At 39.7% G+C, this 22,576-nt stretch overlaps 1 protein-coding gene across 1 annotated transcript in view; it reads left to right on the top strand.

Annotated features, from left to right (window-relative positions):
* Positions 1–22,576, top strand: part of USH2A (usherin) — a 665,032-nt gene that overhangs the window by 61,970 nt on the left and 580,486 nt on the right. The window contains exons 3-7 of the mRNA XM_089528326.1: positions 2,661–2,796; positions 4,964–5,027; positions 9,508–9,802; positions 12,639–12,823; positions 17,150–17,371. Coding sequence (XP_089384452.1) covers positions 2,661–2,796; positions 4,964–5,027; positions 9,508–9,802; positions 12,639–12,823; positions 17,150–17,371 — 902 coding nt within the window. The remainder of the gene's footprint in view (positions 1–2,660; positions 2,797–4,963; positions 5,028–9,507; positions 9,803–12,638; positions 12,824–17,149; positions 17,372–22,576) is intronic.

The raw sequence follows: 22,576 nt of genomic DNA, 5'->3' as shown, positions 1-22,576 counted from the left end.
TAAAACACAATCTCTTCCCATTTATTTGCCTCATTTTGATTTCAACACTCACAACAGAGTAGGAAGCAGGATCATGTGATACTCCTCCTCAAACCACATTCCTGTAATTATGAAAATACTTTACGAATTTTGGTTAGAGTATTTTTGAAAAGAATGAATTAATTGTATATAAATGATTTTATAAAAAAAATAATTAATTATGTGTAAGTACTTATTTTGAAGATCTGGTTTTAATGGTATGGCTGTAATTATTTCAGTGCATGCACACAGATATTAATGTATCATAGAGTCACTTTCTACTCATAAAATATCAAATTATGAAAGGATAAAAAGTGGAACTTGGATAAACTATAAAGTAATCAGGATATTCAATGGTCCTGTATATAAGTAGAAACAAAGAGGCCTCATCATACATGTCTCTTCAAGGAGTGGGAAAATGAGGACATTAGCCTCCAATGAGAATTCTGCCACGCCAATAAAATTTTCCTTCAAATTTTTAGCATTGAAAATCAATCTTATGTAGAACTCTTATGTAAAGGGATGTTGTAGCACCTGAGAGAAAGAAGTTTGTAGTATAAGCTTTTGTAGACTTGGGAGATTATCACATGGGGACAGTGATGGGATGGGATGGGAGCAGGTCACTCCCATCCTTATTCCATCTGTGACTGCTATCATGTGAAAGAAATTCACACATGTCACACTGATTCCAGTCATTGTCCCAGCAGTGAAGTGGAATTGCATTAATGGATTCTTCCATTAATACAAAATGATGGGAAATGAGAGGACATTTCCATTTCACTCATGGGACAATGACAGGATCAGCGCAATGTCATATGAAAGTTTTTCACATGATCACTGTAATTTGCACTTTCTGGACAGGACAATGACAGGGTTGGCATAACATCATGTGAAAGTCCTTCCTGTGATAGCATAGGAAGTACAGGACAAGGATGGGAAAAGGATAGGACAGGGATGTTCTTTGACCCATCTGATACTAGATGCATGGAGTGAAGTATCAAAAGTGCTACAAGATCCCATTGCATACTGATGCAGATTAACATGGCTATGTCTTTGAATACTAAAACTCTTAGTTTTGCTGTGTTGACATTTCCTGGTCAACTTTGGCTTCCCTTTTTCTTTGGATTCCTAAACTGTATTTCAGAATCTCCAAAACAAGTTTTAAGTTCCTTGAGTAACTTAGAATCATACAATTCTAGCACTAGAGTAATTTAGAATCATGTGATAAGGCTCTAAGTTACTCCAGTGCTAGAAATTTGGCAAATGAAGGAAAATGTCATGAGGTAGCAGGATTCATATTGGGAGGCAATGCCCTCATTTTGAGCCTTATCTCATGAAAAAAGAAAGCCAAAATGGAGCGGGAGAGTAGTGGCCTTCTCTGTGCCTCCCTGTATGATGCTGCAGCACTTCTGTTCTCTTCCTCTTACTAGTAATAGTAGTGTCAGTATGTCCTTCAACATTTCACAGATGTAAATCAGGATGCATGGCCAAGGAGTGTCAGAGTGTAGACAGGATGGCAAAATGTATTAATGAGGAGGAAACCACAAGACTGCAGCAGTTTGCTTTTGCTTGAGTCTACAGGGAACGGCAAGATCCTATGCTTCCTCTCCCCTGCTGAGTTAACTGAGTACAAACTACTATTGTACTTTGAACTCAGATTGTAGCAAGTGAAGTAACTGAAACAACTGAAGTAAACTCAAGACAAAGAAGAAAGGTAGGAGGAGGAGAGAGAAAAGGACATTTTAAAAACAGCTAAAAAAGTGGGACAATAGACATTTAATCGGGACTGTCCCTGCCAAATTGGGACAGTTGCAGGATATGTGTTAGTATGCAAATGTCCATGGTTCTGACATGTTTGGGCTACATACAAAAGTAAGTATCCCTCTTTCTCCTGATGATATGACAACAATAACAACACAAAATGTTATAAATAAAAATGAGGGGGAGGCCATTGTGCTAAGTGGCACTTTGCCACCGTACAGTGCCCTTTGATGTCTTCCAAAGAGGCAGACATTAAAGAAGATTGTGAAAGATGATCCTTTTATAAGCTCTCTTCTGAGAGAGAGCAAGGCACACATGTATGAATTCCAATAGCTATGACTTCTGATATACTCAGATGTTCAAGTGAAGGAGCCATAAGAGGAAAAGAGGAAGAAGAATAAGCCTACATACTTCTCTGTCTTTTTGATATCTGAAAGGGAAGGAGATTCTGTCTGTGTATATGGCCAGCAGATTAAAGTGTGATGAAAGACATTAGTCAATCAATGATCAGAATAATTGACTGCCCTAGTCTAGTTTTATTTGTTACTATCAAAATACTTACAATAATAGTTCTGATCATGTTTGACCATGTAAGAATTCTGTGAAAGTATATCAGTATTCATGTACATGAGACCAAAAAGGAGCTTCCAATATTATTCTAGTAGACATTTGTAATTCACTCACTGCAAAAACTTTCTTTTCTCAGTATCTGAACATAGTATAATGAGAACTGGAAATGCAAGATGGGATTGTAATGTGTTTAAGTAATGCACTGATGTATTGCATTCCAAATTAATGTGTCAGATAATTTATGACATTAGAATTAATTTTAACATCAGTTGTTTATACAAAGAACTTTCCCTTACAATGCCTTTTTATAGGTTCATCACATAAAAATCAGCTTTTTTATAAATGGTTTGGAAGATGACAACACAGCTTTTGATTCTAGAATTCTCACTGGATTGATTGCAGACCCCTCTGTTGAGGGTGAATGGCGAGTTGGACAGAATTTAAATGGTAAGTCAGATTATGATGGGAACATATCTGGGTGGATATATTTAAAAGAATTATTTGATTGCACATCAAAGTGTTATTCAGCAGCAGTTCCTACCACTACTTTCTACAAGTAACTGTGCTACATATTTTTCTGTGTATGCCGATACTCAGTAATTAATTTATAGCTATTTCAGTTGCATTATTGTTGGCACAACAGTAACTATATATACTGGTGAAATAATTGTGAGCATGTTTCTGCATAAATAAGAACCTTGCTCAGATTGATAATGCAGACATAAGTTTATAGTACACCTGAGAAACAGGTAGGAAGAGGAGATTCATCTGCCCTGTTCCCAAGCAATTAGGCCTAAGCTAGCTCCATTTGAGAACCAGGTGGAATCCCTCTGTGTTTTGTGCTGATTGCTCATTAGGTATTTTTTTCCTTGGTACAGCAGGCCTCAAGACCAGCAACAACTAACCAGAACAAGCAATGTATATGCTGGGCCATAATTGAACATCATATCATTATCAGGTTTAGAGCAGTGGTATCACTAGTTAGTGGTATCACCTGGTATGGAGGGAGTCACCCAGGAACGGTGTGTATTCACCCCTTATGCTGCTCTGTCACTGGGCTTCCTCCCAAGAAAGAAAGCCTAGGGACAAAGCAGCCGGGAAGGATGAGCATTCAGCCCTCCTGTCCTGAAGAAGGAAGGTCCCACTGGGTGTCACCCTACCTCTGGGATGTCACCTAATGTTGTCCACACCCCTTGCATTGTCCTGTGATACCCTCTTTTACAAGCCTCAACAAAGGTGGATCTGCTCTTTGTTGTCCTTTCTTTTGCTTTGGGCAATCTACCATGATTAGAATATAGTATAATGGAAATACCTGGAAGTGTACAGAAGAGCTACAACAGTCAAAATAGAGTACAATGTGAATACAGAGCAGGAAGCTGCCAATTTTCTCTCCACCCTGAAACCATTTTAGAAAAGTTAACCAAGGTTCTTGCACTTTGATCTGATCTGATATGTCCTTCGCATCTTCTCTTTCTGGTAATTCAGTTATGTTCTAAACATGGTAGTGACACTACCAGGAAGAAACAAAAACCATGTCATGGATGATGTCTGATTGTTTGTACTTTCATTGTCTAAATCAGTCTTCTTGAATCTGGCATCCTCCAGAATTTAATTACCATTTCTCCTGGTCATACTGGCTGAGAGAGATGGGAGCTATAGTCCAAAATATTTTAAATGGGCCAGGTTGGAGAAGGCTAGTCTGTAACTTCAGTTTTGTCAAGGTTTCATGTTTTGAGTTTTCTTTCTGCAATATGACCTACTGCAAGTTCTTTGGGCAATTAAAAAGAATTTAGAAGGAAAATAATTTGTCAAAATGTTTAATGTAGCAAACAAGGAAAAGGGTAGGAGGAGGGGTTTTTATCATAGAAATACCCAATCTGTTGTAATGGTCTGGGCTGCATATGTGGTGATGCGGAGATAAAATAATTTTTCACCATGTTCTGAACATTGCCGTCAATATAAGGTTCCAGTGATTTTGCAGCTCCCTGAAATTCTGTTTTGTGATGAATTGGTTCTGCAGATTTATTAAAGCTGAATATCACTGATCCAGAACATACTGCAATTTGGAGCTAAATCCTAAATATATCTGCATCTGGCTTGAGGAAAGTTTGATTTATTCCAAAGAAACCATCAGGCTCCTAATACATCAGAACTTGAAAATTCTCATTTCAAAATGCTTCTTGTTGACATTGTCATTTTGAATACCAGACACACAATAATTATGTAAAAGGAAAATAAATCTTTAAAACACACCTTTCATCTTTATCACATAAAATGACAGCTACAGTTGTCCCTACTGTATCTCTTCTCTAATTAGAGGTGGCACGTAGACTGGCTCATTACTTCTGTCTAATGAGCCAGTCTGTGTGCCACCTCTATAATCAGATAAGGGATAGGTACAAAATGTTCCTATAAAGTTATTATAAATCATTTTAATCAAAAAAATTAAGTCACTGCCCTCCATAGTTTTGTCCGGAACCAAGATGGTTTCATTCAGAAGAGGTAATTGTGCAAGAGAGATCTCTGTGAGCTGAATTTGAGATCCCCTCATGCAGCACAGACCTGTTTTCTGGTTGATGGAATTGGATTATTTATTTATAATGTATTTTCACAGGTTCAGAGCAATTTGTTGGGAGGATGCAAGATTTCAGATTGTACCAACTGGCGCTTACAAACAGGTAGGGAAACTTTCATTTTTATCGAACCAAAAAGTGCACAACCAAGAGTGGCTGAGTTTTCTTTGATGTACATCAGATCTTTACAGTCATTTCTTTGTATGAGAGTTAGACGTGGGAAGCTGCCTATGCTTTGTTTGGAGAAGAGAACACTGAGAGGTAACATCTTTAAAAATATGTAGAAGATAAAACAAGCTTCTTTTCTGTTATTCCAGAGACTACAAGACAATGTATTTAAAACCAGAAGAAAAAAAGATTCCACTTAAACATTAGAAGAACCTGTTCCTCATAACAGCTATTTGACAGCTTTTCCATACTGTTCCAGAGAGTGGTGGACTCTCCTTCTTTGGAAATCTTTCAATAGAGATTGGATTGGCATCTTCAGAATTGCTTTAGTTCTGTATTCCTGCATGACAGACTATTGGGCAAGATTACAGTCCCTTTCAATGCCAAGATTCTATGATTCTATAATCTGGATCTGTAACTCTGTGTACATCAATTAAACAAAGCTGCTCATTAGTCATATAAATATAGGTTGATATAATTCCAAGATATTGTGCTTGAAAAAGGTTACAACACGCCTAGTTCATGACTGAACACAGTCAGATTGGCTACTGAGGAAGTTTAGGTCCTGGGACCAAATATGGCCCTTCTCTGGTTCTGGTCTGACCATTAAAATTCTTTCCTCATCTTTCCCCATGACACTACTGTTTAAGGATTTTCCAGCTTTTGTAACCAGGTTTTCCCCAATCCTAAAAGTTGATATTAGCTCCCCTAAGGTTTAGTTCCTGATAATAAGAGCATTATTCTGGAATAAATATTTATGAATTTTTAGCCTCACTATTTTGTTGGTGCTGCCCCAAGAATGTCTTTGAAACTTATTTTGGATCTCGGGCTGAAAACGTCTTCCTTTTTGGCTGAAAGAATTTTGTCCTAGGGTATATCACAGTACGCAGTTTCCCTCACACAGGAACCAAACCAGATCATTATGGGAAAAAGGAGCCAATATACCACTCCCATTACTGTGTTGATCTTTCTTTTCATCTTCATTTAAAAACAAAAACATTTCATTTAATCAAATATGGAAAATATAGGCTGACTGGCTACGGGTGGGATGTTCAGTAGGCATAATCATAAAGCCCTACACAGCTTAGGTCCAGAGAACCTGAAAGACCATATCTTCCCATACAAATCTACCAGAGTCCTAAAATATATGGGGGAAGGCTTTCTCTCAATGCCAACACCATCACAATCTTGCTTGGTGTGCACATGAGAGAAAGCCTTCTCGGCAGTTGCTCTCATCCTCTGGAATGCCTTTCCATTGGAGGCTATACTGCCCCTCTTCCTGCTTGTCTTTTGCTGGTAGATAAAGGGCCGATACAGATGGCCCAAAAGGAGCGGGTCTCTGCCGCCCCTTTCTGCGCTGGATTGGGGCCAGGGAAGCCTCACTGGCAGCCCCTACACCCCCAATCTGGCTCTTTTCCAGGCCATGGAGAAGCAGAAAAATGCTGCTTCCTCATGGCCTAGAAAAGGGGTGTCCTTAGGGCTGCATGTCCCTAGACACCCGGACAGGCGCAGCCATGGGAGAAAAGGGCCACCCGCCCCCTTTCTCCTTGGCTTCGTTCCCGCAACAATCTAATCGCTGTGGGAATGAAGAATGCGCAGTGACGTCACACACATGCCAGTCTGTGCTGTGTATGGACGGCACACATTCAAAATGGTGCCATCTAGATGAACTAGGACTGGGGAGCATGCGGTTGCTGCGTGCTGCCCAGCCCTAGTTTTGGTCCGAGGACAGCACTTCTGCGCCGTCTGTATCAGGCCAAAGAAATTTTTAATCAAGCATGTTTTTAATACATAATCATGTCAGGCAGGGTTTTATACATGCGTGGTTAGATTTTTTTAAAAAAAATTAAGTTACATTTTATACTGTTTTTAGCTAGTTGTTTTTAAGTTTTAATATTCTTTTATTGTAAAATTTTAAAAATGATTTTATCTGTGAGCTTCCTTGGTTCCCTCTCTGGGAGAAAGTCAACATAAAAATGAAATAAATTTAAATAAATAAATAAGCATGCACAGGCCCACCCTTTCCAAGTACGAACTACTGGGTGAAGAAGTGTATAACTGATTTGGTTTGAGGGCAGGTTTCGCAATCTATAGTGCCCTCATAGTCTCTGTGAGAACATCAGCAAAAGCCAGGAAAGAGCAAGAGTTGCCACGATTGAATTGTGGGGGATGTTTGAGCAGGAGTGCCTGGTGCTTTGTCACTTTGTCACTATATAGTACTTAAGAGACATAGGCGGGATACAGACGGGCAAAAAGGGGTGTGTTCATGACGTCATGAAGGTATAGCCTTCAGACGGCCCTTACCTGAATGCCGCCATGAACATGCCGCCCGCACGCCCCAAGCGGTAAGAAGCAGCATTAAAAAGGTGCTGCTTTTCCCCGCTTCTTTTCTATATACTGCGCAGCTGCGCATCTCCGTCTATAAGCTGCTGCACCGGTACGCCAGAATTGTTACGCCGCTAATTTAAGTTGCCCATTTAAAAGCTCCGTGTCTGCTGCATCGCATAATGAGTCGGGGTCCTGGAACATGCGCAGTTTGCACCGAGGCTCTAATTAGAGCGTCAGATGCCATGCAGATGTGGAAGCTGCAACACTGCTGCACTCTATTTTAATGCTTGTAACCCTAACCCTAACCCTAGAGCAACATGTACACATGTGCTGCTAGAATTGGGGAAAGTTTTAAATTTAAAGTGAACCCCTACACACATTCCTGTGCCATTTTCACCTAACAATAAAAAACCCCTAAAACTTTAAATATTTACATATGTACAAGGGAGGTGATGGGGGATGGCAGGGGGACAGCGGTGGCAGCGGCGACAGCTGTGGCTGTGCATTGCAGATTCAGCAAGAGCATGGGGACCAAAGGAGAGGAGGCATCCATGATGCTGGTGACACTACCAACGTGCAAGCGGACAAGGATGCCAACACCAGCTGATCACCAGCTGGCAGGAGACCACCATTGTTCTTGGGCAGGGCGAGGGAAAAAGTTTAAAGGGGCCTGGGCGCTTTAAATGTGCACATAGGCTTTCTGCCGCCGGTGCTGAGCGCCGCAGCTGCGCAGCTGCGCATCCGCCAGCCGGCAAAAGAAAAAAAAAAGCCCCGTTTTTGGCTGCCCGTGCAGAAGCTGCCTCTCTCTTTGCAGCGTCCTCTGAGGCGGCGGTATGGAAACTGCGGGTCAGAAACGGCCCCAGGTGAGACGTCTTCACTGCCCCCCATGTGGAAGCCCCATACACCTGAGCCACGCCCCCGGGGTGGGCGGTCTGGAGGCTCCGTATTCAGCAGAATACACCTCTAAGACGTCTTCCCCTGCCCGTCTGTACCCCGCCATAGATAGTGCAAGACCTGCTGCAGTGACATGTGAGATATATACCATGTTTATTTTCTGGTATAAGGATATATTAAGCTATGCCCACCATAAGAGCAAGGTTGCCGTGTCAGAATAGAACATAGGGAAAAAAAAGAAAACACCATATGCGCAAGGCAAGAACTTGGGAGAATGTGACATAAAGGAGAAAGAAATCGGGAGGCATGCTGTGTTTCCAGGCCTACACAGTCAATTGTAGGCTCTCCTCATGGACTGTGATTTTGGGCCACTGGTATAGGGACAGCAGCCATAGTCTTCTAAGAGCATGGATGTTGTGGGTGAAAAGATAGACAATGCTTCTCTTTAGTAATCCTGCTGATGAATTTATAGCTGGTTGAAGGACCAACGTAAAAGAGTACTTATCAATGTGTTATCCTGGAGAGAATTGAGACTCATTTTTATAGTGACATTTAATGTTTCATCCCCCAAAATAGTAATTCTGCTAAATGGAAAACTTGTGGATTCATGGCACCAAAAAAATGGTAATGTAAAATATATCATATTGCTAACTTAAAACATTTTGTTTATACAAAAGTATATAATAACAGCTGGCTTTACCAAACACCATTTAGACAATGTTTGGATGGTTAGGTAGCTCTTTGTATGTTTGCTTGTTTAAACTTTTTATATTACCTTTCATATTACCTTTATATTCCCTCTCAAGGCATACAAAAATTAAAAAATAAACTGCAAAACTAAATTCACAAATAAATAAAATAAAAATAGCAGCAGCAAATAAAATTACAGCTTGAAAGACATACAGTAAACAGCACTGAAAGCAGACTGGAATATCTATGACTTTAAGGTCTAATCCTAAACAGACAGAGAGAGAGCTAACATAACTTTAAGGGAAGGATATTCCATTAGAGAGCAGCCACCACTGAAAAGGCCCTATTTCTTTTGCCCATTTTCTTGATGGGGATCATTAGTGAGCCCTTGAGCAAGCATCTATGCTAATATCATTATATATGGGAATAGACTACCGATGTTTGTTTTTTACTCTGACTGCTTTGTTATTTCTTTGTTATATATTATTAACTATTATTATTTTAGAGACATTTTTGAAGTTTGGTCTGGAAGATTTCTTCAGCTCCACAGCCAGTCTGAATGCCGCTGTCCTGGCAGTCACCCAAGGGTACATCCTTTGGTACATAGGTACTGCATCCCTAATACTGCAGATGACACAACTAATGACAGAGTGCTGAGACTGAATCCTGAAGCTCATCCTTTGAGCTATATCAATGATAATGATATCGGAACTTCATGGATTTCATCTGTATTTAACACCATTGAACAAGTCAATCGTGGCATAATCATTACAATAGACTTAGAAAATGGGCAATACCAGGTAATTTTAAATTTTTCCTTTCAAATATTCTATTGAATGACTGATTGATTGAAAAGTAGAGATTAGACATTTCTCTTTACTTTCATTGACTCACCAAAAATGCAAGGACTTTTCAAAGGAATTAATTTTCAGTTATATTCTAGTCTAGTTATTTGTAATACCACATGGTTGCTTTGAAGTGAGAGCAGATAAGCAAAAATTACCTTTCCTTCCAACCCCCCCCCCCCCCCCCCATATTACCATTGCAGAAATGTAATGATTTGCAAACATTCTTCATGTGGATACCACTTCATCTTGTTTTCTGAAAAATTCCTGACTGCCATTGAGATTTCTGGAAAGTGGGATTTCTTAGGCATATATCCAGGTTGCAGAACACTAGCTAGGCCTGTTGGACATCACTACAAACCTGAAATTCATCCTAGGACAATCAGCACCCTTCTCTGTCTTTCGTAAAAGTCTGACTGATGTTACGGTCTTGTTACTGAAATGCCATGACTAATTCTTAGGAATCTTTTAAGTTGCTCAGACACACCTTAGACCCAGCCATACTTCTGTATACTGGATAAAAGGCTTCTGTGTTTTTTCTTGTGCCTGAGCTATTGCCAAATTCCTTGTCATTTCAGACATTGTTACATTGTTTCACTTATATGGTAGGGTAATTGTTTAAAAAAAGACATCAGAAGATGCAGGAAGTTACAAGGGGAATTTTCTGTTAGTGTAGTATGGCATAGTATGTGTTACACCGCTCCATGAACACCAGTCACCAACAGCCCTGCTCTGGTCTTGCTAACCTAGGGATGTGGCTTCCTCAGTTGAGTCTGTTCACCTGTACTGTAGTCTTCCTCTTTTCCCATTTCCTTCAACTTTACTGACCATTATTGTCTTTTCCAAAGAATTATGTCATTTTATGCTAAACTGGGGCTGTTGCATGCTATGCAACAGCCCCAGTTTAGTCATTTTTAGTCCTAGGGAGAGTTCAAGCTAGATTGCTGTAGGATCAATTTATTTGTCTTTTTGACAGCCCATGGCATTCGTATAAATAATTATACAATATTAATAATAATACATTTCTCTCAGCACCTCATTTTATATGAGCTGACCCCCCCCCCCCCCCGCCTCAAAGCTTACAAGTAGAATTAATGTGGACACGGCCAGCTGAGGAAGTCCCCAAACTGCTCACAGAAAGCTTTCTGCTAGTTATTACTCTCAGCAGAAATTTTCCCATCTGTAGTATGGTTACCACTGCTTAGCCTCCTTCACTTTTCACTTTAACTTAACTGTGATTGTGAGGTTTCAAAGATCAGTTTTATAAGTATAGTTTTTGAGAGCTTGCATAAGTTTACAAGGCTTAAGGTGAAAGACATGCTAGCAAAAACCTACTTATATTTCCAGTAAACCTGTATATATCTCTACATTTACCCCCATTCCAAAATGGGATCTAGAGTTATCTTTCATAAACCTCATTTAATAAAATACTTTGGAACACTAGGTAGAATGGGATACTTCTCACTGTCCTTCAAAAGCTTTTCCTCTTCTGTACCCTGCATTTCTCATAGGAAGAAAATTCTTGCTGCTTCAATTGTTTCTACATTAATCCACAATGCATAGAAGAACAGAGGCCCACAAATATATGGCTAGCCCCCACCTTTTTGAAGATGCATATTTTGCTATTAAAGATGATGCACATTTTAGACTGTCCACAAAAGTTACTGAGAAATGCTTTTTCTGGGTTATCTCAGTGCTTAAATGATGTACACAATCACATTTAAAGTGAGCCAGTATGGTGTAGTATTTTGAGTGTTGGACTGCGACTCTGGAGGGCAAAGTGTGACTCCCTGCTCAGCCATGGAAACCCACTGGGTGACCTTTGGAAGTTACATTCTCACAACCTCAGAGGAAGGCAATAGCAAGCCCTCTGCGAACAAATTTTGCCAAGAAAATCTAGGGATATATCTGCCTTGTTGTTGTTAACTGCCATCAAGTCAACCCTGACTCATGGTGACCCTTTGGATAAGACAACTCCAAGCCCCCCATCCTCCAACTGCTCTGCTTAAGCCCTGTAGATTCAGGCCCATGACCTCCCTGATCAAGTCTAGCCATATGACATGTGGTCTTTCCTAGCAAATTGGGAAGGATGGTGTGTGTGGAGAAGCCATGGCTTGGTACAGTGCATGGCTGAAAGCCACACCGGAAGAGCCCATCACCTGCCCTGGAATAACTAATGGGGTGCACGCCCGTGGTGTAAGTGCGCCATCACACCACTGTGCACAACAGGCATGAGCCCCTATGAGGCTTCAGCATATGCTGATTTCCCCTTACGCAGAGGGATCTGGAACGGATCCCTGCATAAGGGGAGGGTGCACTGTAGAATCCCCAACATTTCCAAAATACACCTTGTAGCTTCTGAAAGTCAGTTAGACCAGTCTTCCCTAGCTAAAATCCTTTGAGATTTTTAGAGCTACAAACCTATAGGGTGGGTATAGGGATTGTTTTCTTCTTGGATTTTATTCTAACTTTGATGTATTTTATTGTTGTAACCCACCTGGATTCTCTGTGATAGGGTGGGCTAGAAATAAATCTTTATTATTATCTTTATTATTACTTATCCCTGACTTTGGCTGATGCTGGTTCGGCCTGATGAGAATCACAGGTGAAACTATCTGAAGAGTAAATTGGTGTAGACAGTACCTAAGTCAACCAATGATCTAATATTCTGTATGGGAGCTTTTTGTGTTCCTTAAAGTGCTATGATCTTCATAAATAGCTTTACCTGGATCAAGTATCAACAAATATAAGAACTAAGGTAATTACTTCATGTATTTCTGTTCATCCATAGGTGTTTTACATTATACTTCAGTTCTTCAGCCCACAACCTGCAGCTGTACATATTCAAAGGAAGAAGCAGTATAATTCTGATTGGGAAGACTGGCAATACTTTGCAAGGGACTGCAGTGTATTTGGAATGGAGAACAACGCATCACTAGAATATCCAGATTCAGTCAATTGCCTTCAGCTTCCTAGGTATGAACAAACAGTAACCTATCCTGCCATTGTGAAAGTCCTGGTCATAGATGAAGTAGTTCACAAGGAGTCAAGTCACATACTAAAGGCAACAACATAAATAATTCTAAATTGTTGTACATATTATGAAGCCAGCAGCACCTCACAGACAATGAAATTTGGATTTCTAACAATAAAATCTGTTTGTGTATAAACCAGCTTGATATCCAAGGTCATGCATTATAATAAAGAAAGGTCTAAAAGATGTTGGAAAGAGAGTTTATTTAATAGAGACTTAGTCTGAAGGCTACTTATAACTCTCTTTATTCTGAAAGTCATCTTGAATTCTATCAATGATTATAAATGGTGGGTGTTCTTACTGAATTCCAGTAGACAAGGGACATTCCAGCAGATAGTAGACATCTCTAAATTTATTGCAGTTTTGATTGTCAGTGGCCTCTAAATGTAGAGTATTTTGGAGATAAGTTTTTACCCTGAACTGTAAGTTTTTGTCCATCTTAAGTTTTTATCAATTTTATTGGGGAAAGGAAATGTGTTGGCCTGATGCCTATTGGGTCAGTCTATACCAGAAGAAAAAGGAGAAGGAAGAATATTGGGATGAATGACTGACATCTGCTAAAAACTAAACAGGAAAAAAGTCTCTTTCTTGTACCTCATATTTTCTCACATGCCAAGTCGTCTGAAGGCAGCACATAGTCAAGAAGCTACAAATTCTCCAGTAGCTGAAACGGACATATTTTTTATATGGTTGAAGAGATATCTTGCCTTTACAAGAATCCCATTGTGCATAATGCAAGCTTTTATTTTTCCTCTTAAAAAAAAAAGACTGCCTTCAGCCATAACTGTCTGATTGTACCAACCCTTGGCAAAATTCAGAATATAGTCAACATCAAAGTTGTGTAGCACTTGTCTGAAAGCCATCAGGGAATATTTCACCAGGTGAAATAGCTGTTTGTTTTGCTGCTTGTTCCCCTCCCCCCCTTTTTTGGCAGCTAGGCTTTTAAAGTGTCAGCATCTTTCTCTGGGCTTTCACAATTCAACATTCTAAGGGAGGAACAAGAGGTCACTGTGAGTATATTTGTTTTTCAACAAAACACATTGTTAGCATTGAGTGGAAGTGGATGAGAGCAAGAAATTTCCAAATTCATTGGCTGAGCAAAGGGTCATGTTTTGGCAATATTCATAATGAGTATCTTTTCTGAAAATATGAACAAATGCCAACATGAAAATTAGCACATCTTTTAAAAAAATGAATTCAATGGCTAATGTGCAAAATGTTGCCATAAATGTTTTATAATGGAACATTGTTTTCTCTTCAAATACATGACATAAATGATAATAGGAAGTGATTCAAGTGAATGATGTTGCATGGGGAAGATGTACAGTAAACCTAATTTTAAAATATCCTCTAAAGACTTATGTATATTCATTGTATCACAGGAAGCTTTAGGTGATAGTAAACAAGGAGCTGCTATACAGTGGAAATTTAAAGAAATTAAGGAAACACTTTACTTCTTCTCTCAAAGACCTAAGTCAGACTTACTGAGCAGATTGTTTGAGCATTTATCATATAAAGCTACTTGGGTTTTCCGAATGATGTTGCACTGACATGTGGGCAGTCATGGCTGCTGTTAGTGTTAGTGGAACAATGAATCCATACTGGGTTCTACCCTGAATTGTAAAAGATTACCCAATGTGCTGAACTTACGTTAACAATAGGATCCAGCACTTTGTATAATTTCTTTAAATGAGTATTGAAACCTACAGCATATTCACCATCTACCAACATGGAAGCCTCCAGTTTTCACCCTGTTGCTTGTGACTTGTAGTTGTTTCTACCAGTGCATCTACAGTGTTGATTATCACAGAGCTCTGGTGCCACAACAAACTACAATTCCATAGTATTGAGCCATGGCAGCTAAAATGGTATCAAACTGGATTATTTCTGCAATTCTATTTTTCACATCATTTTTACATTCCAAAGGGATGTTCTTCAGGTTGTATTTTGGCACAATGATTGATTTTGGTGTTCTTATTTAGCTTTACTCTAATTTTTAATAGGAGCAGTTCATGGTCTGCATCACAATCTGCTCCTGGTCTTGTTTTTGCAAAGAGAGTGGAGCTTCTGCTTTCAATTATATAATCTATTTGATTTCTATATGGGCCATCAGGCAATGTCCATGTGTACAGTCATCGCTTTGCTTGCCTGAAGAATGTGTTTGTGCTGAACAATATTTGTTCTTACCATGATTGGTTCTACTATGTTTCCTACTTTTGCATTCTAACTGCTTGTGATTACCAGCTTATCCTGTTTTGGTGTATGCTGAATTTTCTCCTGGCCACCAGAACAGAATTTTTCAATTTCTTCTTCATCTGCCTCTGTAGTTGGAGTATAAACCTTGATTATGGTTATATTGATGAGTTTTCCCTGAAGTCTTTTTGAAATGATTTTGTTGGACTGTACATTACTGTCACCCCTCTATATCCATGGTGGTTTCATTCTAGACCCCCTCCCCCACTTCATGGATAGGAAAAACCACATGACCTCAAGTCCCATTATGCAACATGCACACAACTGTGTTGTCATGGCTGTGTGCATGCATCACGATTGACAACAATGGGACATGGCCATATGTGGATGCTCTAGAGACTGCCAATACCAAGGACAGACTATATATCCCTTGCTACATCTCTGCTTATTTTTAATGTCACCCCATTTCTTCTTTGAATTTCATTTCCTGAGTAAAACACTGTGTAATTCTCTGACTCAGAATGTCCCATTTATATTCCCCTTAGCTTGCTTACCTCAAGTATTGCAATGTTTGCACATTCAGTTTGTTTTACAATGTTTTCCTTCCTCTGATTCATGCTTCTCATATTCCATGCTTCTATAATATGTATTGTGCAGCTTGAGACTTTTCTTTCACCTCTGAGCACATCAACAGCTGAATGTCCTTTCAGCTTGAGCCCAATTCCATAATTAGCCACAGTGAAGATTTTCATACCTGGCTGAATTGCTGGGAAAACGTTGCTCAAACGTCCCTCAAATGTGGAGGAAGTGTATGCGTGTAAGTGTGTAAGCCAGGCACGCTTCCTCAATAGTCATGCTATCATCACTCCTTCTAGCATCCCTGAATTGTCTCAAGGGGAGTGGATTTCCTATGAACACAAAGTTTGCATTCATAGGAAATCTGCTCCCCTGGAATGATTCAGGGATGCTAAGAAGGAGCGATAATTGCATGATGATTGAGGAAACGCACCTGGCTTCCACACATGCATGCTTCATCCACGTTTGAGCAATGTTTTCCCAGTGATTCAGTCAGGTTTGAAAATTTTCAGTGCTACTCAAGCTGTCCTCTAATCTTCTCCAGTTGCTTGTTGAGTGCTTTCCAACCTGGGAGTGACATCTTCTGGCACTATCTATCATTTCAGTTTGAATTTGCTCATCGTAGGGCTTTCAAGGTAAAAGCTTCAGAAGTGGTTTACCATTGCTTTCTGTACAGTACTAATGTGTGCTAGATATAGGAGCTTATTGCAGGGGGCTCTAGGAATGCAGCTAGCATGGAACGAAAGGGGGCAGGAAGGGAACAGAGTGGGAAAAGGACACTTTTTACCACATGCTGGAACATCACCGATGCCACCAGAAGTTCCTGTTGCATTCCCCATCTGTCCCAGAGGAGGCCATTTTCAAGAACTGTTCGGAACAGTTCTTGAAAATTGCTATCTCTGGGACAGATGGGGAACAGAATGGAACAGAGACTTCTGGCAGCATCGGCAGCATTCCGGCATGCGGTATAATGCATCTTTCCCTGTTCTGTTCTCTTTCTGCCCCCTTTTGTTCCATGCTAGCTGCGTTCCTAGAGCCCCATGCAATAAGCTCCATGGTGTCATTGCCATTGTCTTGAACAGATCTTCTGCCACTATCACTACCGCCTAGTAGCTGTTTGGCACATTTAGTCTGGTTCCCCAACAAAAGTCCGTCTGACATTGGGGATCTTACCAGCAGCACTGCTACCAGTAGCATAGCCTCTTGCAATTCCACCACCATAGGAAATTACAAAACTATACTGTCATGATTCCACATTTTGGTCTGTAAGTGAGTGAATATTGTATTTTATAATTTATACTTAATTGCTGAGAATTAGAAACTCAAGACTATAATTCTATGTATTTTTTTAAAAAAACACATGCATTTGGATTTTATATAGCAACATCATGATAATATTTATATTTAATAAACTGGACAACTCTGAAAAAAACTGAAATGTGAAAGCACTCTATGAAATATATACACCATTCTGCTGCTTTCCCCCTTTTCTTGAACAGCTTTACTCCATATTCCCGTGGAAATATTACTTTCAGTGTTCTTACACCAGAACCAAATCGCCGGCCTGGATACAATGACTTCTACAATACCCCATCACTTCAAGAGTTTGTGAAAGCCTCCCAAATAAAGATTCATCTACTTGGGCAGTATCATACTACTGTGCCTTGGATTGACTTTAGACATAGATATTATGGAGTTGATGAAATTACAGTCAGTGGAAGGTAGGCTGGTTACCGTTCCTATTAAAAGTGAAGATATTTGAAAGTTAATAGTTCACTAAGATGTTATGCTCTTGCAAATGAGTCAGCGTGCTGTTTCATAGCATTATTGCAGATCCAAAATAATCGTATCCCATATTCAATGAGTATCTTTTCTTTTTTAGAAAAAATAAAAATCTTCAACATGTTTTAATCTGTCAATAATGCTTTTTTGCTAACTCTTACAGACAGGTATGAATGATTGAAAGCCTGATTGATGCTTTGCTCCAGTGGCACTCTAATTTTTTATTATGGACTTCCATATATGGCAGTTGTAATAGTCTTAATAATGAATGAAACTCTTTGTCTTAGCTAGTTTTTCCCTTTTAAAATGAGGCTTCTGTCAGCAAAAGTGTTGCATTATCTATGACTGACAACTTTATTGTATATGTTAAGTCAGAAGTCTTATTGAAGGCATAATTACACCCTGTAAATAAAATGCAAATTAAGTAATGACTGAGTCTCCAGTGAAAAATGTGCTATTTTATTTTTAAGTTTGGAATTTCTGTTTTAAAAGAAATGTATTAGGCCATCTTTCCTTAGCAAGCAATATGAATTTGTGGTTGTTGGTTAAAATGTCTATGATGTTTTTGTTTTTACTTCTTTATTGTGTTGTAAATATTTTGTCCATCTCATAGACTTTTAGAGGTAACACAAGACACTATTTATTGAACAGCTATGTTAAATAAATATAACTCTCTCCCCCTTTATGTTCATGTTGTGTTCAAAGGTTATATTAGTATATTGTTTATATTTCAATAGCTTTTCTTCTTAAAAAAAACATTTCTAGATATGCATCAATATACAAATGAAAATAGGTCTGTGGTCTCAGCAATTGGCTGAAAAATGTATTTGTTTGGTCACACCTGTAAACAATAAGAGTTATTCTCAAGACCCATTGAAATTGAGTGGAAATATCTTGTTAAAACAAAGGGCCCGAACAGGCAGGCCAATATAAAGCTGCTTCGGGTCACTTTGGAGGTATGTTATTTAGATGATGCATGCGTCCTAAGAGGCGGAGCATGGCTTTGATGCAGCTTGTGACCTCTTGGGATGCATGCATCATTTAAACAGCATACCTTCAAAGTGACTTGAAGCAGCTTTCTTCTCGCCTCTCTGTTGAGGCCCACAGTTAACCTTTCTTTATCCTTTAAATATATTCATGTTGTCAGGATTAGGATTGCATGTAAAAACTCATTGCCCTCACTTGTATGACTGAGGCTGCAGTTGCACTACAGAAATAATGCAGTTTGACGTCACCTTAACTCCCATGGCTCCATCCTATGGAATCCTGGGAGTTGTAATTTGTTGTGGCACCAGAGCTCTCAGACAGAGAAGATTAAATATTTCACAAGACTCCAGATCTCAGAATTCCATAGCATTCAGCCATGGCAGTTAAAGTGATGCCAAACTGCATTATTTCTGCAGTGCAAATGCAACCCCAGACACAATTGGACAAAAGATGAAATGTCCATCAGAGTAATGGCTAAATTGCCGATAATGACTGAAGAAGAGAAATCCTAGGTCTGTGAGGATGCCATACGTCTGATGAGGTATACCAACAGTCAATATTTGGTGCTGGAAACCTGAGACAATAATGATATTCTATTGTGCCATAATATTCTCCATGCTAAAATAGGGGGAAGCCATCTTGAGGAAGGTGCTGAGAACTACAGCGCTGGTGGTTTTGGGAGCCTCACCTGTTACATTGGGAATGGTTTGTTTAGACTGGCTCAGGATTTTGTGGCTATCTCTGATAATATCTTGCCCTAATTACATGGCATGCCAAAGTACCATTAACTTTAGACTACCTATTTCACCTTGAAGGGTGAAAGTTGATGAATCCATAGATTTTTCTAAATTCTTCTTGGGACATTCTTGGTATCTTAGCCATCATTTTTATGGAGGTCCTTGTTTATATATATGATTGCTTTCAAATACCCTTTACCGAACTTCAGAGTTCTGCCTGGTAGTCTGAGGAGCTGAGAGCAATGAAATGGTTATTGATTACAGGACAGATGACAGATGACCTACTGTGATCCCAAATGACCAGAGATGCTTCTTTTGTTCAGGCTAACATTGTTGTGGTGAGGACAATGAAAGTTTACTTTGCCTCAGTTGTTTTTGCACAATCCTGACAAAGTAGAGTTTATGGTGATTATGCTTCTCAATAAAATCCCAAGGTATCAGGCTGTGGAATCTTTTAGGGATATATCTACATTGTAGAAATAATGCAGTTTGACACCATTTTAACTGTCATGGCTACATCCTACGGAATCCTGAGATTTGTAGTTTTGTGAGGCACCAGCAGTCTTTGGCAGAGGAAGAGAAGGACCTTGTAAAACTACAAGTCCCAGGATTCCATAGGAGCTTTAAGTAGCTACAGCACTTAAAGTAGTATCAAACTGTGTTATTTCTACAGTGTAGATGCACCCTAGGATACACTTTGAGCAGCCGATTCACATTTGATGATGATGATGATTAGGGTAAAGAAATGATGCTTATACCTATAGCTGTTAACAACTAACAAGTCAACCTCTAAAGTTCTTGATGTTTTGACAAGGTACTGAAGAAAATGATGTCCTCTCACCTGTGTCATCTCAAGCACCTACCTTTTGGCAGAAGCAGGCTGTAGCATTCATCTGCTTCTCTTTAAAATGCTTTAAGAAATGGTGGGAGTGGCGTGAAGCTCAGAGGAAGAGAAGGGAAATTTTTCAAAATTAAAATTTCAAAATTTTAAAATTGATTTTTTTAAAAAAAATTGATTTTTTAAAAAAAACTTTTATTCTTTTAACATTTTCTTTTAAAACATCACATTTTAACCAAATATTCACTTTGCATATGTAAATACATTTAGCTTGTGTGTAAAATAATGTAATTCGAAAGTATGATTTTAATTTCGCTAGCTGTTTATATCACTATTAGCTTTTAATTCAGTGGTATATGGGAATTATGATTTACGAGTAACATTAGTGCAGAAAAAGCATTACTAAGGATTCTGTATAGTGTGAAATGGGAGAAGATCAATCGAGGGGTGACACCATGAGTTACTGACTCCAACCCTAGTGACTTATTTACCTTTAAAATTTGAAGTGTTTTAAGGGTTAGGTTATCTATAGAACCACTTTTATCCTTATGATTTTATTTGTATGTCAAGATTAGTCTCAGGAGCCTTACTCCTGTGCTTGCCCATTGCCCATATAATGAAATATATTGATGAAAATATATATATTGGTGAGCACAAAGCATAGGTTTTTCTTAGCTGTGGCCTGTGAATCTCACTACAATTGGACCATACCAGGGTCTTCAAAGTGGGCCTTTGAGTCATTACCTTATCAACATTTTAATGTGATTGTTTGTTTGAGTTTCTTTCGGAAGCATCTTGAGATGTGTCATTATGATATTGTGATTATTGTATACTGTTCTATCTGCATATTCTGTCACCTGAGCCTGTGCCCTAAAAACAACCTAAAACAGTAATTTAAATCAAGCAAACAATCTTATCTCTATCTACGTCTCTAGCTCTGCTGGTCCAGTCTGAAACATTATCATCATAACATTTATTAGAGGAGGTTCAGGGCCATAAAGAGTTGTCAAGTCTCCCTTCTCTTTTAATTTCATATATATGTGTGTGTGTGTGTGTGTGTGTGTGTGTGTGTGTGTGTGTGTGTGTAAGGAATTCAAGCTGGCTCCAACCTATAATGTAAGTGCAACACAACAGGTGTGGCACTGCAGCAAAGGCCCTCTCCCATGTTTTCCTGAAATGCATTTCCCCTACTGGTGGGAGACAGAAGATCTCAATTCTTGGGCAGGCATACATAGAGAGATGTGCTCCCTCAAGGTCCCAAGTTGTTTAGAACTTTAAATGTTATCACCAGCATCTTGAATTCAGACTGGAAACATAATGGCATCCAGTGCAATTCCTTCTGAACTGGTGTTATATGGTGTCTGTGTGGCATTTGAATGAGCTGACTAGCTGCTGCATTTTGCACTAGCTGCAGTTTCTAAGGCCTGTTACAGACTGCCAAAATAAAGCTGCTTCGGGTCTCTTTGGAGGTATGCTATTTAAGTGATGCATGGGTCCTAAGAGTCCGGAGGTCACGCTAAAGCCACACTCCATTCCTAAGCACCAGAGTGCAGCTTTGGTGCAGCTTCCGGATTCTTAGGACCCATGCATCATTTAAACAGCATACCTCCAAAGAGACCCGAAGCAGCTTTATTTTGGCAGTCTGTAATAGGCCATAGTTGTCTTGAAAGGTAGGCCCACATACAGTACATTGCAGTAGTCTAATCAGGATTACTAATGAATACAAGGACTACTGGGGCTAAATCCCTATCCATGAAAGGCTGAAGCTGGTGGACCAGCCAAAACTAGCCCCAAGGACTGCGAGCCACCATGTCTATCTGGGCCTTCAATGACAAGATGGATGTAGGAGTACTCTCAAACTACACACCTGTTTTCTTGGGGGAGTGCCACTCCATCCAGGCAGGGACGTAGCTAGGATTTTAGGAAGGGGGGGGGGGTCCAGACTAAGTGCCACCATTATAATGAGGCTTGTGTGTGGTGGCGCAGCAGCACACACCATTCATTTTTCTAATGGAAGGGGAGGGTCCAGACCCCAAGACACCCCCCCCCTTGGCTACGTCCCTGATCCAGGGCATGTAACCTACTGGTATTCTATTCTCACACCTAAAGGCCATTTTATCAGGATTCAGCTTAACTTTATTGGCACTCATCCAGCCCATTACAGCATCCAGGTACTGCTCCAGCACTTTGGCATTCCCAGTTGATTCAGATGACAAGAACAAGTATTGCCAACTGTCATCAGCATACTGATGGCACCCAAATCCCTAATGATCTCCCCTAGCAGCTTCACATAGATATTGAACATTATGGAAGACAAGATGAGAGTCATGTGGCTCTCCACAGCACAATGGCCATGGGGCTGAAAAGGAGTCCCTCAACGCCATTATCTGACTGGGACTAACCTTGCAGATATTAGGTAAGCCAGTGTCTTCTACGCCCAGAGCCAGTCCAGTAGGATACCAAGATCAATGGGATCAAAAGCAGCTGGGAGATCTAGGAAGATCAACAGGGTCATCAGCCAGAGCAACCAAGTCATCAGCCAGAGCAACTGAGGCTTTCTCCATACTCTTGTTGTTGGACAT

The sequence above is a fragment of the Sceloporus occidentalis genome, unplaced genomic scaffold (genome assembly GCF_023333645.1).
Source record: "Sceloporus occidentalis isolate IW3139 unplaced genomic scaffold, rSceOcc1.0.p SCAF_6, whole genome shotgun sequence".
Lineage (NCBI taxonomy): Eukaryota > Metazoa > Chordata > Lepidosauria > Squamata > Phrynosomatidae > Sceloporus > Sceloporus occidentalis.
This window is presented reverse-complemented; position numbering and strand designations above follow the sequence as displayed.